The 20262-nt window shown below is 36.3% G+C and overlaps 1 protein-coding gene across 1 annotated transcript in view; it reads right to left on the bottom strand.

The window, feature by feature from the left end:
* Nucleotides 1–1698: 1698 nt before the first annotated feature.
* Nucleotides 1699–20262, bottom strand: part of LOC107664628 (sodium channel protein type 4 subunit alpha A) — a 34132-nt gene continuing 15568 nt past the window's right edge. The window contains exons 8-26 of the mRNA XM_016455242.1: nt 19969–20032; nt 19647–19788; nt 19365–19565; nt 19010–19168; nt 17625–17745; nt 16715–16953; nt 15689–15862; nt 15150–15506; nt 10002–10373; nt 9025–9151; nt 8770–8924; nt 8434–8607; nt 8210–8332; nt 7274–7552; nt 6844–6897; nt 5236–5373; nt 5030–5134; nt 4609–4879; nt 1699–3741 (exon numbers count right to left, since the gene is read on the bottom strand). Coding sequence (XP_016310728.1) covers nt 2444–3741; nt 4609–4879; nt 5030–5134; nt 5236–5373; nt 6844–6897; nt 7274–7552; nt 8210–8332; nt 8434–8607; nt 8770–8924; nt 9025–9151; nt 10002–10373; nt 15150–15506; nt 15689–15862; nt 16715–16953; nt 17625–17745; nt 19010–19168; nt 19365–19565; nt 19647–19788; nt 19969–20032 — 4553 coding nt within the window. The 3' untranslated portion in view covers nt 1699–2443. The remainder of the gene's footprint in view (nt 3742–4608; nt 4880–5029; nt 5135–5235; nt 5374–6843; nt 6898–7273; nt 7553–8209; nt 8333–8433; nt 8608–8769; nt 8925–9024; nt 9152–10001; nt 10374–15149; nt 15507–15688; nt 15863–16714; nt 16954–17624; nt 17746–19009; nt 19169–19364; nt 19566–19646; nt 19789–19968; nt 20033–20262) is intronic.

The raw sequence follows: 20262 nt of genomic DNA, 5'->3' as shown, positions 1-20262 counted from the left end.
ATTAATTACTGTTACTGGGCACTATAGCTTCACTGTATATGAAGAGTTCATTTGCAAAACCGATAAACGCCACTTTAAAAAAAAAAAGAGCTGATTGCTGTGCATTATTCTCCACATATAGTGCGATCTGAACCCTAAACACATTTTGTCAAAAAAGCCGGTTTTGTCCACTTTCAAGGCATCGCGAGTTCACGTTTTACTGCAGAAGCCGACAAGCGCCCTTGTTGTTTTTGAACAGAAGCCGATAAGTCCATTTTAGCGAATCAGCGCGCTGTATTCAGGTCAGGTGACAAGGCTACTTTCACTTTGAAAGAGATGGTCCTCACTGCAGAACACAAGATCCAGGGGGCGTGGTTGGATCCAGATACAACTCCTCCCACCTTACATACACCTAAACCTACCTGTCTCCACCCCCGATCCCTAAACCCACCCATCTCCACCCCTAAACCTACCCATCTCCACCCCCTAGATGTGGATCTAACCATGCCCCCTGGATCTTGTGTTCTGCAGTGATAACTAAACTTGATAATTTATGTTACAATTTTAACATAAATGCACATTGTTCTAGAAGGATGGCATCATGCCATATACACATTTACTCGAATTGTTATGCTGATAATACAAATTGTAAGGAAAAATGCATTAAATAGCGAAGTATTTCTGGGGAAACTTTTTCAAAGGAAAAACACACACACACGCATGTCTCTTTGCTGAGCCTCGCGGTCTCGGTGAATCAGCAGCATCCACAACTGAACGGAACAAAAAGTGTTGAACTTGAAAATTGTTTATGCGCAAGTACACTTGCTAATTGAAGGCAGATTGTATAAAATGAATTAAAAAAAATAAAAGTTTATTAACGAGCTGCAGTTTTATTACATCTCGCGCTGTAAACTACTCAAAAAAGTACAATTACTGATAAAAACTACTTAATTACTATAACGTGAGTATTTGTAATTCCTTACTTCACACCCCTGCAAACAGTTTATGATCACAACAACAACAACGTTTGTCAAGCATCTACATTGTCATCTGAGGAGATTACAAAGGTTAAAGGAGTGTTTTTTTTAAACTCTAAAACATGAAATGTGGAGTTATTTGCTTTTGCCAAAAAACGACTGTTGGGGTTATCTGCTTTGCTATAAAACAAACTTTTAATATGTAAAAAAAACAGACTTTAAATGAACTTTAATTTTGTAAATTACCTGTATTTGTTTAAGTTATTATTACTTAATCAAAACAACCCAACTGCGGTTTGATTGATATCACTTGGAATGCGCAATAAAAAAGTTATCGGTTTCACATTTTTAGTTATCGGTTTTTGCAAATGAACTCTTCATATGTTTTTCATAGTGGCACATTCTGCTCGAAGTGGCTCCATACACCCCACTGTAAAGGATCAGTTTCTGATCTACTCGTTCCACCATTCTGTTGTAAACTGGTAAGCCATGAACTGAGATTATAAATAGTCCAGTAGACTAAACAGATTCTGGACAGACTGAGTTTTTACCAATGATAAGTGTTGACATATACTGTAGGGACTTGATCATTAATGACTGATCATTATTGGAAAGCATTTAAAAAACAAATTATTAAGTGTCCAGGAGCTATAAATACTGATACAATCTGCAACAAGTATGCAAAAAGATTATTTAAGACAAGGCAAAAACTATGATAAACCTGTAAAATGCAAGCTTATTGAGAAAAATGCGCTTTAAATATAGTAGAATTACTTGGTGTTAGTGTGTAGGGAATGAAACAGCTACATTGTGATAGTGATTTCATTCCCACCATGAAAATGGTGCCTTATTGGATTTTTTTTTCTTTTTGTTTTGTTGGAAAAACTCACTTTTGCAAACTAGTCCCAGCTTTTTTTGCCCAAAAGGAACCAAACTAGTGCAGAAAGATCCTCTGGAGGCTGAATATCAATGATTATCCAAAAAAAGTTGAACTTTCGACTCATCGCCACGATGGTGCCAAAAGTTCAAAGTGGGTGTGGCCACTTTTACTTAAATGGCAATAACCCTTGGACTGAATGAGATATATTCACCAAATCTGGCACATTTGTATATGGGCTCAATCTGAGGTCACATGGAGAAAAAATGCAGCATTTAGCCATTTGGTGGCGCTATAACGGAAAAAATTGAAAAAACTCTAACATTTATATGTATAAGGGCAAAAGAACTTAGCTAAGTCATGACAAATGTACTGGGACATTTCTCAATGGGAACAAATAAAATGTATCCTAAATAAAACTTTACAAAAGTTTAAATAATAAAAAAAACAGTACTCCCAAGAAATAGCATTCCAATGCTGTCGCACTGTAGCAGTCCTGTGTAATCCTTTAAGCCATCTTGTTTATGGAGCATATGTTGTTCAGTGTGTGCAGGTGATACTCCTTTTTACATTGCAAGGATTATCTTAGTCCACAGACATTGTCCACCAGTTATATTATTGACTCTTTTATTGTTGCATTCTCTGAACCGTAGAGGCCATGCGTTGTGGGTGCAGACCGGAGGATCACCTCACTTGTGAGCTCCACTGGTAGTATGAGTTGTCCCTGTGGTCGAGGGTAGGTCACTGATACTCTATGCTGTGTGACCGAGGTGGGCTTGGGTGGCCGTGCATTAGGCGGCATTGGCCTCTGTAGCTCAAAAGCCATGGCGAGTTCTGGATTGCTGCCATACAGGGCATCCATTCTCTTTGCAATTAACCCTTCGGTTTCAGGAGGATCCTCATCACCCTGACTCCTAACTTTCCTCTTTGAACGATGCATGAAGCAGGCATAGCGGATAGCACGTTTGAGGAGATGTCTCCGGTATTTTCGTTGAACCGCAATGGCTGCGCGCTCTTCCGCTTTCCTCCTGAAAGTGGTGGTGATTGGCTCAAACGAGGCAGATGTGGGATTGTTCATTTGGAACTTGGCTTCAATGCTCTCCTTCATGGCAGCCATCTCAATCGTGTCTCCAAGAACCTCGTGGGTAACTGCCAAAAGAATATCCAGACAGTGGATTTTGTCGCCGGTTACAATGGGCAGATCCATGGTAATTAATTTGAGGCGGTTGGGTTTGGCGATTCGTAAAGGCTCCTGCAAGGCATCAACAAAGTCAAACACCCGGTTGTATTCAATGAACTGTGTAGCATCGACGTCAAACTTTTCCCACGTCTCGTCAAACATCTCAAAGTCATCCTCGCAGAGCGGGTCTCCACTCTCCTCTTGAGCAACGTTGAAGTTCTCGAGAATGATAGCAATGTACATGTTCACAACCACCAGGAACGACATGATAATATAACTGCAGAAAAACATAATGCCCATGCCAGGATTCCCACAGTTACCCCGAATATCTGTACCAGGGTTCTCTTTGTCAGGGTCACAATCTGGAGGGCCGCTGTTCAGAATAGGCAGCAAAAGCCCATCCCAGCCTGCCGAGGTTGTGATCTCAAACAGGCAGATGATGCTGCCACCAAATGTTTCAAAGTTGAAGATGTCGTCGATGCCTGCCTGCTTTTTCACATAGGCAAAGTTAGCCATGGCAAAGATGGAGAAGATGAACATAATGAGGAACAGAAGCAGTCCAATGTTGAAGAGGGCAGGAAGTGACATCATCAAGGCAAACAAAAGAGTCCTAATGCCTTTTGCCCCTTTTATGAGACGTAGCACACGGCCGATTCTGGCGAGCCGGATCACACGGAACAAGGTGGGAGACACAAAGTACTTCTCAATGATGTCTGATAACATCAGACCTTGGAAAAGAAGAAACATGGGTTATTATAAACAATTTAGAGCAGTTACAGTAGGAAAGTATACACTGAGGTGCACTTGTAGAACTCTTAGTATCTAGTTTATCCAAATCAGTAAAATACTCCATAACAAACTATAATGGCATAATGTTTGACAACTATAATTCTACACCAACATAGGCTCATTGGAAAAACTTGGCAGAACTCCAAAAGGTACCAATACAGACAATTCACTGCAGGTCCCATTTGAAACGAACACTAGTGGCAAAACTACCTTTTTTTTTAAACTTTTCACACAAATTAGGATTGCAGGGGCAGGTTATCGAATTACTTAAAACTTACTTTCACATGGTTCTTTGCACAATACTATGTTATGACCCTAAAACTCTTTTACCACAGTGTATGATTTGTAAACTAATACATTTTGATGTCTGCATCACATAACTAGCTTCATATGAATGGCTTTTCTGATTTAATAAACTTGCTAACAGGTAGCGCACCTGGTATCATTGCACTCAAGTCACAATAAAAGAGCTCAAAGACTTAGAAGCAAGATAAAATGGCATGATTTCTTCAGCAAATGCATTTTTATCTCACATTTGCTTTTGCTAACACTATCGGTTAGGTTAGGTTTTGTTGTATGTGGTATTATTTTCAAACACGATAGAGCATTAAACATTTTAGCGCCACTCACTGGACATTTCATTTCAGAACTGCAGCAAAACGCATAACAACCAACGTAATAAATCATTTCCAGATTCACATTTATTTTTGGATAAAATTGAACACGCTCTTAGCATCATTCACTGGACATTTCACTTTGAAGGAGAAACATAATATAATTTTGCAGAAATGTTGTTCTATACTTACCTGCTACAGAAAGGATGACCACAACAAAATCAAAGACGTTCCAGCCAATAGTGAAAAAGTAATGTCTGAGGGCAAACATCTTAAGTACGCATTCTCCTGTGAAGACTACGATGAAGACCAAATTGATCTGATACAGGATATCTTCTTTCTCAGCACTCTGGTCATCTGTCTCTATCATCATGGTCACCATATTGAGGCAGATAAGCACCATGATAAAGATGTCAAAGAACTGTTTTGTTATGAAGTCAAACACCACACCCTGGATCTCATTCTGTTAGGAGAACAATGTAGTGGATTAGTTTTTAAAGACCTCAAGAGATCTAATGCTGATATTCCAATAAAACATTTGTTGACATTCAATTAGATGTTATGGTAAAAAAAAAAGCAATGGAAGAATCAATGTATGTCAAATGGTTCATACTGATGGCCGAGGGATGGGTTTCGCAGGTTTTTTGGAACCCAACTTCTTCATGGCATTGTAGTACTTTTTTTGTTCCTCTGTCATGAAAATGTCTTTCCCTCCAAAGTGCAGAAGAAACAAATATTAATTATTCTTTCTGGTAAAGAATGATCCAAATGTACAGCACAAATTAAAATAATTTGTTTAGTTAAAAAAGATATGCTTATCTTGGACTTTTGCTGATTGAAGTTGTCAATGATGACACCAATGAAGAGGTTGAGAGTGAAAAAGGAGCCAAAAATGATGAAAATAACAAAATATAGGTACATGTACAGGTTGATCTCATATGATGGCTGCTCTTCCACCTAACAGAAAATAATCAATGAATGCCACAATAAAAGTAAGTTACACTAAGTAAGTTTTTAAATTCTAAACAGAAATAAGTCAGATTATTAAGTGCCCCTATTATGCAATTTTTAAGGCCCCTAATATTGTTTTGGGAGTCTCCTACAATAGGTTTACATGCATGCAAGGTCAAAAAAAACCCTCTTTACTGCACGTCGTAAACGATACGCCCATTGCCATAGTTGCGTATTTTGAATGCTCGATAGAAGATATAAACATCTATTATTTATCATACTTACAGGTTGTGATTCAGTGGAGCCAGCTGATCCAAATAAACTGGGTACTGAGCCTTATTTCAAGAGCAAGCGTTTTGTAAATCCCGTGTTGAACTCCCCGAGATTAGAGAAGCAGTCGTCGGTAAAATGACGGTAAAATGACAAAAAAAGTTTGGGGTTGTACTGCTGTGGTACAGTGAAAAGAAAAATTAACCACTGATTCTTTGCAGCCTAATCTTTCGGAAGTGAAAATAAAACAAATTTACTTTCACAGCATAGGATGATTCTCGGCATGAACAAGCTACAGTGTTTGAGTTTGAGAGCGGGTCAAGTTGTAGAACACAGGCGGGCATTATGCAAGTGTGTTATGTGTAGCCGTCACAGAAGTGGGATTCAAATTACTGACGTCTCGTTTAGGCTGTTCAGTGTCGATTCTTTCTTTTGGGAGAGAATGACTTTATTTACCGTGCACCTTCGGCTTTACAACTTTGCAGATTGTTTACATTCACATACAGCTACATTACACACTGCATGAAAGGCTATATTCGAAATGGCATAATAGGGGCACATTTAAAGGGGACATGGGATGCCCATTTTCCACAAGTTGGTATGATTCTTTAGGGTCTTCATGAAATGTCTAACATAATGTGGTTAAGATTCCTCAATGGTTGTGTAATACAACACCCTTTTTTGCCCCTTTTTTTTTTTTTTACAAAATCAGCTCTGTTCACAGCGACTCGTTTCGAAGCATGTCTCTTTAAATGATAATGAGCTACCGCTCACCCCACCCCTCTCTTCCATGGGGCGTGTCGACACAAGATGTGTGAATTGCTGCCTTGGACTCCGTATATGGCTCGGAGGTGGTCTTATTCAAATAGCTAGCTAGCTATCTACGTAGAAACCGGCTGCAAATTGAAACAGCTCGCGTGATGACACAGTTTCAGACTCAGACAGCGCATAGCTGGCATATACTGTATGATGGAGGAATTTTTATCGACTATTCAAATTTGTTTGAGAAATTTGTTCATGAATTTGACACCACATTGCACTGTTCATCTTTGTATACAATAAGCGAGGACAACATAACAGAAAGTTGTGCTGACTATTAATTGTGAACTCGCAACATGTGTGCATATACTACATTAGATGTCTTCATTCAACATATAGAATTGCATGGTACCAGTTGTATAGCTGGAAAGATTGTCATTCACGTACCTCTCTAGAATCCACTGCAGCATACATGATATCCATCCAGCCTTTAAATGTGGCCTATGTGGAGAGAAGTACTTTCTGAATATCTGTGTGTCGTGTAAAACCCATTTATTGATTATGCATTTGTACTGAATTACCTCTGTGTCCTCTGATGCATAAAAAGGAAAGGACATGAAAATACATTCACTGTCTGTAAATATGCTAATATGCTTCAGTGTCTGCACTGAATTTCTCTCTTCTTTTTTTTTTTTTTTTTTTTACATATTTTTTAGCTTAGATTCAATAAATGCTCACTTTATTCTTTTGAGTTCTGATTTTGCTTCATCTTTTTTTTCTTCGAAAGATCAAGCAAAATTCATCATGATATGACTGTTTATGGTTGCGTGTGTACCATATGTAATATACCGAACTCTACAAGTCATGAGAAACGTACAATTTGAAGTAGAGAGAGGTAACCAGTTCCCACGTTGTCATAGTTGACCTTCACATTGACCCAGCGCGCCTCATTGGTGTGCATCAGTGCCATACAGTCACTCATGTTGTTGACCACATCCATCGGGATGCGCTCCTCCGTAGTGGTGTTGACGCAGTGGTAGAACTTTCCAGCAAACAGATTGACTCCCATTATGCTGAAGATGAGCCAGAATATCAGACACACCAGCAGCACATTAAAAATAGAGGGAATGGCACCAACCAGTGCATTCACTACCACCTGTATGGGACATAAACAATCATGAATTAGAGACAAATGAGTAATCGATATTTGTGCAAATATTTATTTTCACTTAACTTAATTTAAAGACATTTCACTCAGAAATGTTAAAAACGTAGTGTGAAGTTGATACTTAAATGAGGTAAAATATTCTGTCCTTCAGGATGAATAAAGAAAAAATGCTTCTAACAAACTTATTAGACAGCTCTAAACTTTTCAAAACACGTTTTAATTATTTTTTTTCCTAATCTTTAGAAGTGTTAAAATACTAAATATGAGTTTCTAACTTCCCCTTTCCTGCTTAAAGTGTGAAAATTAAAAAAAAATTCTACTTTGAATCATATTGCCAATCATTTGGTATTTATGTGGATATTTTTTTGTGACAAATTCCCAATACTGCTATAATTATTATCCAACCAAACCTTTTATTGACTGCTTGCTAACTTGTTGTGTCAGCAAGTCCAAACAAATATTCCTTCAAAAAGTGGAAAATGGAATTACCAACATATGCCATTAGAAATATTAAATATCAAAAATCAACACTATCACATAATATATCAAAATCCAATTATAGGTTAATCAAGGTCAACTTCAGATCTTTATTCCAATAGAAAAATCACTCACAAATACATAAACGAAGGCAGAGTCATTCCTTACCCTCATTCCCTCAAATCTTGACAGAGCTCGAAGGGGTCGAAGAGCCCTGAGTGTTCTAAGAGATTTGATTGGTCCCAGCTCAGAATATCCCATTAAATTGGCTGTTAAACTGACTAGCGACACCTTGAATAAAATAGCAGGTGAAAAAATCTATACACACAGACTTGTCTTTGTATTTGCTTATAAGGGTAAAGCTTTGGCAAAAGTCAAAAAAGTAAACTCACATCCACAATGAGGAAGTCCAGCCAGCACCATGCATTAGTGAAGTAGGTTTTGAAACCATATGCCACCCACTTCAGTAACATCTCCACTATGAAAATGTATGTAAAGACTTTATCAGCATACTCCAGGATAGTCTTGATCACTCTGCGGCGCCCAATGTTGATATCCTCAAAAGCCTGACAGAATAAAAAAAATCAATGCATTAAACATGAATGGATTTATATGTTCCTATTTCAGTACAATGAAATAAAAAACAGCAGATTTAATATTGCACACATGTAATAACGTAACTAGAGTGCAGAGTTTACTAAGCATTGGCTCAGTATTGACAGACACACCAGTGCTCCACTGCTAAGGAGGATCATAAAGATGATGAACGTCTCAAAGTAGTCATGCTCAACGATGGTGAAGCATGTTCTTCGAAGGTTCCACCACTTTTTCCCCCATCCTTCTGTGATGTCTACATTCAAACATGTAAATCGCTTAACACAACCTAAGTAAAACGAGAGAAAAATACATAAATTAAGATTTTTCTGGCCTTGAAGTGATGCCATGAGCATTAATATTCATAATGAAGGCAAATGCATGCACACCTTCTGTGAAACAGGACTCTGGCTCTTCAGGCTCTGGTTCTTCTTCCTCTTCGGGCTCAGGCTCAGGTTCTGGAGGCCGGTAGTCCACTGTGCTACAAACTGAAGAGTCTTCATCATTAAGAGTGGCCTGTGCAGCAAGAGATGTAAAGAAATGAGAGAGAAGGAAAAACAAATGTGAGGGGAACAATGCAGAGTATTAAAGTAATGTTTCCTGATATTTTGAGACAAAAGAGCTTGAAGTGTTGGCACTGGTGATAATTTAATTTCTAGCAATAAACATTAAACAAAAATCATTGAATTAAATATATATATATATATATAGTAATATATATATATATATATATATATATACATATATATAAAATACTTTTTATATGATACAAATTTTAAATACATAAAACACTGGGTAATAGGGTATATTTACTAATTACTTATATACATATATTTCCCATGAATTATTAAAATTTTTTTAAATACATTCTTTTATAATAAATTTGCTGAGGGTTGAATAATTGAGCCTGATGAATGCAGTAGATTTGTGTAAAAAAAATCATAAAAATAAAATAAAATGATTTACTTAATTATGTTTAAATGTGTTACATTTATACTTTGGTGTCACAATTTTAGGAATGTTTTGTTATTTCAATTAGATTTGCTACAATTAATTAGAAAAGAACTGAACAGATAATGACAAAATTATGATGTATTATTTTATTTAACACTAGGGTGGGACAGGCCAAAATCACAATTTTAAGGGGGAAATAAAAACATTTAATGTATTTAAAACTAAAAAAAAAATGTATTATTATTATTTATTTTTTTTTAACTTTACTAATTTTAGTTTGATTTTAAAAGGTTTATCTAGCATAACTAATAGTAGTTTTATCACCATAGAATACATGGGTAATGGTACACAACTGTACACATTATTCTAGATAATGAGGTAGGCAGAGAGAGCGGATAGGTTGTTGTTTTACCTTTCCATCCTCCTCATCAGAAGATTCATCGGAGTCCTCATCCTCTTCAACATCAGACTCACAACGAGCAATAGGTACAGTCAGTGTTGGAGGCAAACAGTTGGTCAAGCCATCTGCCATTTTCCCCTCATTCAGGTGGTTTATAGCATACAGTTCTATGTCTCCTTCCCCTCCTCCCTCATTATTGTCAGGAGGTTTCTTTCCTAGAATCTTTCGCAACATACTGACGATGAAGGCTTTGAGCCAATCTACACCCCTGGTGATGCGACCAATGGCAATCTGAAGGTTGTTCATCTCACCATCATCATCACCTCCAGACAGGTTATCCCCGCTGAAGGAGCTGAGCAGCAGGGCCAGGAACAGGTTCAATACCTGAGAAGTACAGGTAAGAATGAGGTTGGCAGGTTGAACACATATAAGGCATTCCTGTAGCTCAAGTGGTAAACGTGTACTACTTGTATTACGTGTATGCTACAAGTTACCTATAATTTAAGCTACTCTTTTAAAAAGAGACCAATTAAATATTTAAATGAATATTTATTTAAAAAGGAAGACCTAAATGCTAAGCAGGAACTAAATTAGACGACTCATTTACTGAAAAAACAAATTCACTACAAAGATTCAGATTTTCCAATGCAACATAACATAGAGAAGATCATTTATGAGATATGAGATTGTATTTACAGCTCTTTTAGCTGCAAAGCTGTGTTAAATATGTTACATTTAAAACAGTGATGAAGCTCTGGAAAAATTACAGTTGTATGAAAACAGTTGTCTCACACTGAAAAAAATGATTTTCTAGAGATTACGGTTTATAAAGTTTTAAATATGGATATTTTTCTTACACGAATGCATAGATTCGCTTCAGGAAGCCTTTATTAACCCCCTGGAGCTGTGTGGAGAGTACTTTTTATGATGGATGGATGCACTTTATTGGACTACTGAAACTCAACAGCCATTCACTGCCATTATAAAGCTTGGAAGAGCAAGGACATTTTTTTAGTATAACTCAGACTGTATTTGTCTGAAAGCCTTAAGTCATATACACCTGGCTTGAGGGTGAGTAAATCATGGGGTAGTTTTCATTTTTGGGTGAACTATCCCTTTAAAGCATGTATTAATCTTATTTAATGTTAATGTTAACATTTACTAATACATTACTAAAATCAAAAGTTGTACCGGTAAATATAAATATTAAATACTGCTAACATGAACTAACAATGAATGGTTTTAATTTTTATTAACTAACATTTACAAAGGTTAATTAATACCGTAACAAATGTATTGCTCATTGTTAGTTGATGTCAACTAATGGGAACTTATCGTGAAGTGTTACCAATACATGTTTAGAATTATTTTTTTTTTGCAGTGTAGTGATACTACTAAAAATTCTGCTACACTGAATACACATATTCAGCTTGGTGCAATATTTCAGTGTTATATAGTGATATAAGTGAACATAATCTTAGATAACATCATTCAAGATTCAGTAATAAAAGCTAGTTTCACAAATAATTGGTTCCCAAGTTATACACAGCCAGGAACAGGTTTAGGTAAGCCCTGTCGTAATGAAGTTTCAATACATATTATGTTGTCTGGAAGCCTGGGGCAGGGATGCTATCTTTAGGGTTGATGCACACTAGACATAGCACATAGTTACAGCAGCCATGGCTGGCCTCATTTATCTCGCACTTGGGCACAGACTGAGAAAGATAGAAAAGAAACCAGGCACAATTTTATGTAGCTAAAATTACATAATTCCATGGAGAAAGTTGTAGGACATCATTTCATGAGAATGAAGTCAGGTCATTTCAACTTCATCAATTTTTGCTCACATCACAATATGGTACAATACATTTTGTAATATTACTTTTTCCAGCAATTCAGTACTTAAATATATCTTTGACACTGTGGATATTAATCTAATCAGGGTATGCGGGGGTATTTAAAGCTCATGGCCAAAACAAAAATACATCATTGCCAATGAATCCTCCTTAGTCAAGTTTCTCAATGCTATATTAATCGTAATAGAGTCATGATACTATAATAATAGCCCTGCAAATCAAAGCACACATTATTTGGCACTCAGTCACAACCTAGTGCAAAATGCCCAGACCATTTGACAACATATCAGCCTAATGTATGAGATACATCAAGCTTCCTGAGAAACACAACAGTGTGATTTTCACATTGCACATCAGAGCTCAATGCCAAATGAGGCCTCTGATATTTGGTTTTCCATCTTACACTCCCCTAGCCTACTTTTTTTTTTCATCCAGCCCACTAAACTTAGAGTGCAGATGCAACTGATGTCAATACTGATGCTCTACGTATATGATTTCATTGCTCTCCATCATGAGGAGTTATTCTGCTGGTTTTGCTTCAGGACCCTCTGGTTAGGCTTAGTAAGCCATTTTAACATGTAAATAACATGCAAATGTTAAAAAAAAGAAAACAAGAAAGAAAAAATCCTCAAATTTAACCATTTAACATTGAAATTATTTATAATTAATTTATAATTATGTACACACATTTTTGTTTTATTTGACTTTTGGTCCCACTTTATATTAAGTGGCCCTAATACCTGTGTACTAACATAGTAACTAGATGTGTACATAGTATGTAACCACAGTGTAAGTACACTTTGGTACATAGTATCTACAGCTGTAATGTTTGTGTAACTACACACATGTAATAACCCACTGAATGGTATGTGTAAACACAAATGTGTAACAGGACATTGGTAACAACACTTTTTGGTAATGAAAGTACAAATGTGTAACAGGATTAGCAGCACTTTTTGGTAAAGAAAGTGTTACACTTTATATTAAAGTCCCCCTGTAGTGAAAATCAATTTTTTTATGTTGCTAAACCTACCCATCTCCACCCCCTGGATCCCATTTCCATCCCTAAACCTACCCATCTCCACCCCCTGGATCCCATTTCCATCCCTAAACCTACCCATCTCCACCCCCTGGATCCCATTTCCATCCCTAAACCTACCCATCTCCACACCCTGGATCAAATTGTTCCAATTACTCTTATACATATTGTTGTTACAAAATGTAGTTATATATGTCCTGTTACACATTTGTACTTACACAAACCATTCAGAGGGTTGTTACATGTGTGTAGTTACAGAAATATTACAGCTGTAGATACTATGTACCAATGTGTACTTACACTGTGGTTACATACTACGTACACATCTAGCTACTATGCAAGTACACAGGTATTAGGGACACTTAATATAAAGTGGGACCTGACTTTTTGACTGGATCTTTCCAAATGACAGATTGATTTTTGCCAAAATATGGTACAGTTTGACACATTTGACAAGAACATTTGACAATGATATTTATAATGGTACAAATGATTTCTATTTCAAATTAATGCTGTTTTTTTAGAACTTTCTATTCATCAAAGAATCCTGAAAAATCATGGTTTCCACAAAAATATTAAGCAGCGCAACTGTTTTCAATAATGAAAAATGTTTCTTGAGCAGCAAATCAGCATATTAGAAGGATTTCTGAAGGATCATGTGACACTGAAGACTGGAGTAATGATGCTGAAAATTCAGCTTTAAAAAATATATTCAAATAGAAAACTGTTACTTTAAATAGTGATATTTCACATTATTACTATTTTTACAGTATTTTTGATCAAATAAATGCAGCCTTGGTGAGCAAAAGAGACTTCTTTTAAAAAACATTTAAACTCCAAACTTTTGAATGGTAATGTATGGTCAATTGCATTTTATTATTTGCATTTATCATTGTTTTGGGTCACGGCTCATTAGTTACTGTATAAAGTATAGGTGAGGAGCTGGCACATGAATCTTCAGCTCCTGCTGCTGTGTTTCTCAGCTGTCCGTGTTTGTTTCTTGTGTGCCAAGACACTCACTTGAGCTGCATCTCAGCACACAGCCAAGATCAAAACCACTGTTTGCTGGCTCCAGTCATACGATGTACGAAGTGCAGGAGAGTGTAACCACATGAAGAATATGTATGTGTACGTGTGAAAATGTATGTTAACCATGGGCCATGTTGAGTAATGATGCTTTTGTTAGCTCGCTAAGATAGGCCATTTCCTTTTCTCACTATGTATAACCTGAGAGGAAGTGTATTCAGTCAGCAGTTCCAGTATGGTAATTATGTGCACAGCTGCGTCTCCTTGATCTGTATCAACACGTGAAGTGAGCATGCTAGTTTTCACTTAAAAACAACAATGACAGCTTCCTATATGGAAACACTAATTCTTAATAATAATGCTGCTGAAATCAGATTATATTTAATAATTTATTTCTCATTGCAATGTTCTTAGTTGCAGGGTTAACTAAAATTAAAACCATTTTTGTTACTTGAAATAAAATAAATGTTAACTGAAATAAAATAAAATACAATATAAAAACTTGTTTTATTTTATTATTTTAAGTAATAATAAAACTAAAACAAAATCAACTAAAACTAATAAAAAATAGAAAAAACAAAACAAAAATGAAAACAAAATAAAAATAAAATCTAATTCAAAATATGAACAAAAACTCTAATAATATATCAATGCTACTAAAATAACACTGCTTTTGTTTGTGATATTTATTGAAGTCCAGCACTATAGGGTGCCTTGCATATGAACGTTTAAATGTTATGTCTAATTAACACCTGGTTACTCAGAGAAATCAGACGCTAACTGCTGTGCCACCTGAATGTCAGCAACAGACAGCCTGCCATCAGCTGTGCTGAAAATCCTTTGGGTTTGGCTTGGTTGCTATGCTAAATCTTCAGATCAGTACAGCTTCAGGGTAACAGTTATAAAGATTAACAGCTTAGCAGTGACAGCAGCTGTCTAATGATAATAGCGTTCCCTTTGAGTGTCAAAGAAAATAGTAACATATCAGAGCTGCGCTGCACTAAAAGCTTTAGAAGTTCTTGCACATGCAGTGTACTGCAAAAAAAAAAAAAAAAAAGATTTTCTTCCCTAGTATTTTTGTCTTGTTTTACAGTACAATGTACTTGATTTAAGAATTTTGAGATATTTGTACCGGAAAACAAGACATCACATACAAATTCACCAAATCGGCAAAGTTGAGTGTTTTTCTCCCATAATGTTTGACTCTTACCGTGTTACTACAATATCAGCTTCACTTACCACAAGGTTTCCAATAACCATGACCATCATGAAGACTATCAAGCACATGTTCGCTCCCGCCACCTCCATGCAGTCCCACATGGTCTCGATCCACTCTCCACACAAGATCCGAAAGACGATGAGGAAAGAGTGGAAGAAGTCGTTCATGTGCCAGCGGGGCAGCTCACAGTCCTGAGAGATCTTACAAACGCAGTCCTTGTAGCTCTTGCCAAAAAGCTGCATGCCCACCACGGCGAAGATGAAGACGATGATGGCCAGGACAAGTGTCAGGTTCCCCAGGGCACCTACTGAGTTGCCAATGATCTTGATCAGCATGTTAAGGGTTGGCCAAGATTTAGCCAGTTTGAAGACACGTAGCTACTTTCAGCACATCCGTCAGAGATGGGCACAAACACACACATACCGTGAGAGACACAATAGCATACAAAATTCAACCACATACCATTTTCATTTCTTAAATTCATGCATTTTACAGAGAATATAAATCACGCAAACCATAAAACAATGAAACAGATTGAGGGGTTGAGATTCAGACTTACCAAACGGAAGGACCTGAGAACGGACAATCCCTGAACATTGGCCAGTCCCAACTCTACCAGGCTGAGGGTTACAATGATACTGTCAAAAATGTTCCAGCCCACCTGGAAGTAGTAATAGGGGTCCATAGCTATGAGCTTGAACACCATTTCAGCTGTGAAGATTCCTGTAAATACCTTGAAGAATAAGATTTAATGTGATGTGAGATAGTCAGTTTAAGGTTACTAGTAACCTGAATTAATGGCAATGCTTTGCTGTTATTTAAAGTTACAGTTACTTTTTCCTGATGCTAATGTACTTAAATGACTTTAAAAAAAAAATAAGAACGCTTTTGTGTAGAGCTGTGCAAGGATATGCTTTCTAACGCAAGCCCAGAAAGGGAAAAAACAGTAATACTTTGCAATAAGGCCACTTGTTACAGTTAATGCATTAGCTAACATGACATAACAACAAGCAATAGAGTTTTCATTTGATACAGTATTAATAAATCTTTGTTAGCATTAGTTAATTTAACGTTAGTTCATGTTAGCTCAGGTCAATGAAAAACTATTAACAGAAAACTTTTGACTTTCTAATGTATTAGTGAATGTTGAAATTAACATTAACTAGGATTAATACATGCTTTAGAAGTATTTTCATATTAATGTTAACAAATGGAACCTTATTGTAAAGTGTTACCAAAATGCACTTATGCAATATATTACAGTTGCTGTTTACACAGTGCTTCTGTTATTTTGTTAAGCTTCATATTGATTTGAGGTTCCATTCTGATTTATGCTGGTTTGGTGCTGATCTCCCTGATTTTCTTTTTTTTTTTGGTTAACCAGCATGGCTCACACGACACAACCAGAGCCGTCCTTAGGGGGGTGCAACGCGGGACCCGTGTCAGCTAAGGACGGCCCTGGACACAACCATATTTTTTCAAGACACAACTTGCTATGCTATACATTTTAAACTGGGTAAATACTCAAGATTCATATTTTGACAGTTATTTGACAATAAACCATAAGAATTGATGTAACACTAACCAAGTTGCCCACTAAGAGAACATGTTCGAAATCCGGACTCATGGGGTAGTGCTCCATGGCCATGAAAAGTGTGTTGAGCACAATACAGATGGTGATACCTAGATCCACAAATGGGTCCATCACTACAAAATGAACCCACTCCTTAAATATGATCCAGGGAGTGCAGCAGTCCCATTTAAAGAAAATATCAGCAAACTTATACCAGCCAGGGGGACAAGGCCTCTGAGCATCTTCCAAATCTAGGGAGACAAAGAGAGATGGAAAACAATATCTGAACAGTTTTCGTTTACAGTGAGCAGTGAATGAACACCGGCAGAGTGACAGCAACAAGTTCTGTCTGTCTAAAGTCAACCCATGGCTCTGAAATAGCCCAACGATTAGCACCACTCAGATGAAGTTAACAGGTTTTTCTCCACACACAATGTACCTGATCTTTGCTTAGGATAAATCTCTATCTCCAGGACAAAAGACACTCTCAGGCTGTTCTGTAAGACCATGGTTCAATAATCTAGGAAATTGCACTTTAAATAAAACTTCAGGGACATACAAACTGCCTGTCTAATCCCACCGCATTTACATCCCCACTGCTAGGACTTCACAAGAAATAGTTGTGGGTATTCAGCATGTCTTTGATCATGTCATGGCTATAAATGCATTTACTGTTGGGCCCGTGTAGTTCATGGCAATATTAATCATTGATGTTTGATTTTAAGCATATTTTTGTTTACTTTTGTATGCCAAACAATTTTGGTCCTGATATTCTGGAACATCTGGAGAAGCACAATAAATGGAAAAACTCAAGTTTTTTAGACATGCTCCTCAGTGGCAAAGCTACTTAATAAGGTATCCAAATGAACATCCTTTTAATTTGCAGTTAATAAGCCCTCGAGGACTTTCTTCCAGCTAGTACCCTCCATAGTTGCAGTGACCACACTGATAGCACTAGCTGTTCTCTTGGAGAGTTTGGGCTCATCCAGGTACTGCATGCTGTGTTTGGAGCTCATGGACTTGTGGTCCTCTTCAGCTGATAACTGGAGGATAAATGAAACAGTGCAGATGTCATCATAATGACAAAACATGGTAAAAGCTTTTTAAACTTTGCAAAGATTTCAATTACTAAATGACCAGAAAAGAGACTTATTTACTATTATTAGTTTTTACAATGAGCTCATAATAAATCTGAACAAATACTTCTAGTCTGTGCATGCATGTATGCATCAAAAGCTCATTAGATAATGAGAAACATACATTCTGTCAAGTTAAAACTTTTGACTGGATGTGTATAACTAATACACTAATCAGAGGTGTAAAAAGTACTGAGAAATTGTACTTATGTTAAAGTACAGATACTACTGTATGTCAAAAAATTTTACTCAGTTGAAACTCTAAATACCTACCCCAAAAAGTGAAAGTAAAAAAGTATCCACATTTAATCGTACTGGTCACACTTTAGTTTGGGGACCAATTCTCACTATTAACTAACTATTAACTATGACTTTTGCCTCAATAAACTCCTAATTTATGGTAGTTGTTAATTTTAGGTATCGGTTAGGATTAAGGGATCTAAGATATGGGCATGCAGAATAAGGCATTGATATGTGCTTTGTAAGTACTAATAAACAGCCAGTACGCTAGTAACATGCATGCTAATAGGCAACTACTTAATAGTGAGAATTGGTCCCTAAAATAAAGTGTTACCATTGTACTTAATTATTAAAAAGTTGAAAAATTCAAACTGTGTAAAGAAACCTGTCAAAATGTATTAAAACTCTATTTTCTAAAAAAAAAAAATCAATATTCTGAAACCTGTTACCTGAGTATTTTCAGCAGATGATTTTACAGTGATTTAACATTCGAATATAGTGATTTTTAGACTAATAATAAAGACTAACCATGAACCGTGTTCACTCTTGACTCAAGTTCATCCATCTGTAGTGATTTTTATCATAAAAATGTAATAGTTAAAAGTCTGTGTCTGAAAGGGATAGTTCATTCAAAAATTAAGATTCTGTCATAATTTACTCGCTCTTGTAACATTAGGATAAATAAAATAAATATTTTTATTTTTAAATAACTGAGTCACACAACATACTGTATGCATTTTGTACTTTTAGGTCTTTGTAAAATTGATACGAAATAGAAAAGTATTATTTTTACCTTGTAAATGTAACTGAATAAAAATACAGATTCCCTAAACAATACTTAAGTATAGTAGTGAAGTACTATTACTCAAATACTTCACACCTCTGACACTAATAATATGTTAAAATACTCCTGTTGTCAAAGTTATATCACCTCTTTGTTAAAGGAGGCTCTGTTGACGACAAGGCGAGGCACTATTCGGCCGTTGCAGTCCTCTATTACATTATCACCACCAAGACTTTGCAGGGAACCTGTCCTGTTTGACCCTCGACTTTGTGTTGTCTGGCTGGCCAAAGATGCTTTTCTGCCTGCCTGTAATTTGTGATTTAAATAAACAACTACATATCAACATACCAGTGTAACTTGTATCAACGTAAATCAATGAATAATAAATGCTTTGGGGTTGTGATATGCATTACATTGTGAATCTGAGGTAACACTATAGTCTTCAAACTCTTTAAATAATTTAACCATATTTTAAAGTGAAATAATATGGTAGTCACCTGACCTCTTGCTCTTGGTTCCTGAGTTGCTCAAGTAATCTTTGAAACTCCTCTTCTTTCTGATGAGCTTCAGCCAAGGTGGCTTCATTCTGCTCGTCATATGCCATCGCAACCACAGCCAAGATCAGATTGATCAGGTAGAAAGAGCCCAGGAAGATGACCACCACAAAGAAGATCATGTAGGTCTTCCCAGCAGCACGAAGGGTCTAAACAAGATGGAAATGGAATTTAATTTGCATATACTATTCCAACAGATAAACAGACATAAAAATGACTAGTTAACGGACCAGCTGAAAGAGATTCTCCCAATAGTCCTGAGTCATGATTCTGAAGAGGGAGAGAAATGCCCAGCCAAAGTTGTCATAGCTGGTGTTGCCATAGTTTGGGTTTCGTCCAGCCTTCATACACGTGTAACCTTCTGGGCACCTCCTTTTATTACATGAGACAACAAATCTCATTAATCTTAATTTTTTTCATACATAAATCTGTGTTGCTTTTATGGTGTATTTCACTCACCTAGCTATTGGAAATAACTGAAAGCACCTGATATTATACACAGCCTATATTAAATGACAAGCATTTTTAATTACTGAACATAAACAAACTTACCCAGCATCAGAGCTGTTACCACATATTAAAGCATCTAAACTTCCTTCCAGAAAGTATTGGTTTTCTGCAAAGTATAACGAGTATAAAAATAAAGTTTATAGCAAAAAAAAAATATATATAATTCATATATTACAATTTTCATTCTATGTGACTTTCAAAAAAATTCACAAATTCACAAATCTAAAAAAAAAAAAAATAAACAATTAAAAAATGTATTGATGTACAAAATGATATTATTATCTAGCAGTTACAAGTACTGTTAGTGCTAATTGTTGTTTTAACTATGCAATGACA

This window comes from Sinocyclocheilus anshuiensis, unplaced genomic scaffold, assembly GCF_001515605.1.
Source record: "Sinocyclocheilus anshuiensis isolate Anshui unplaced genomic scaffold, SAMN03320099.WGS_v1.1 scaffold287, whole genome shotgun sequence".
Classification (NCBI taxonomy): Eukaryota; Metazoa; Chordata; class Actinopteri; order Cypriniformes; family Cyprinidae; genus Sinocyclocheilus; species Sinocyclocheilus anshuiensis.
The sequence above is the reverse complement of the archived record's forward strand: the minus strand, read 5'-3'. Positions and strand labels throughout refer to the sequence as shown.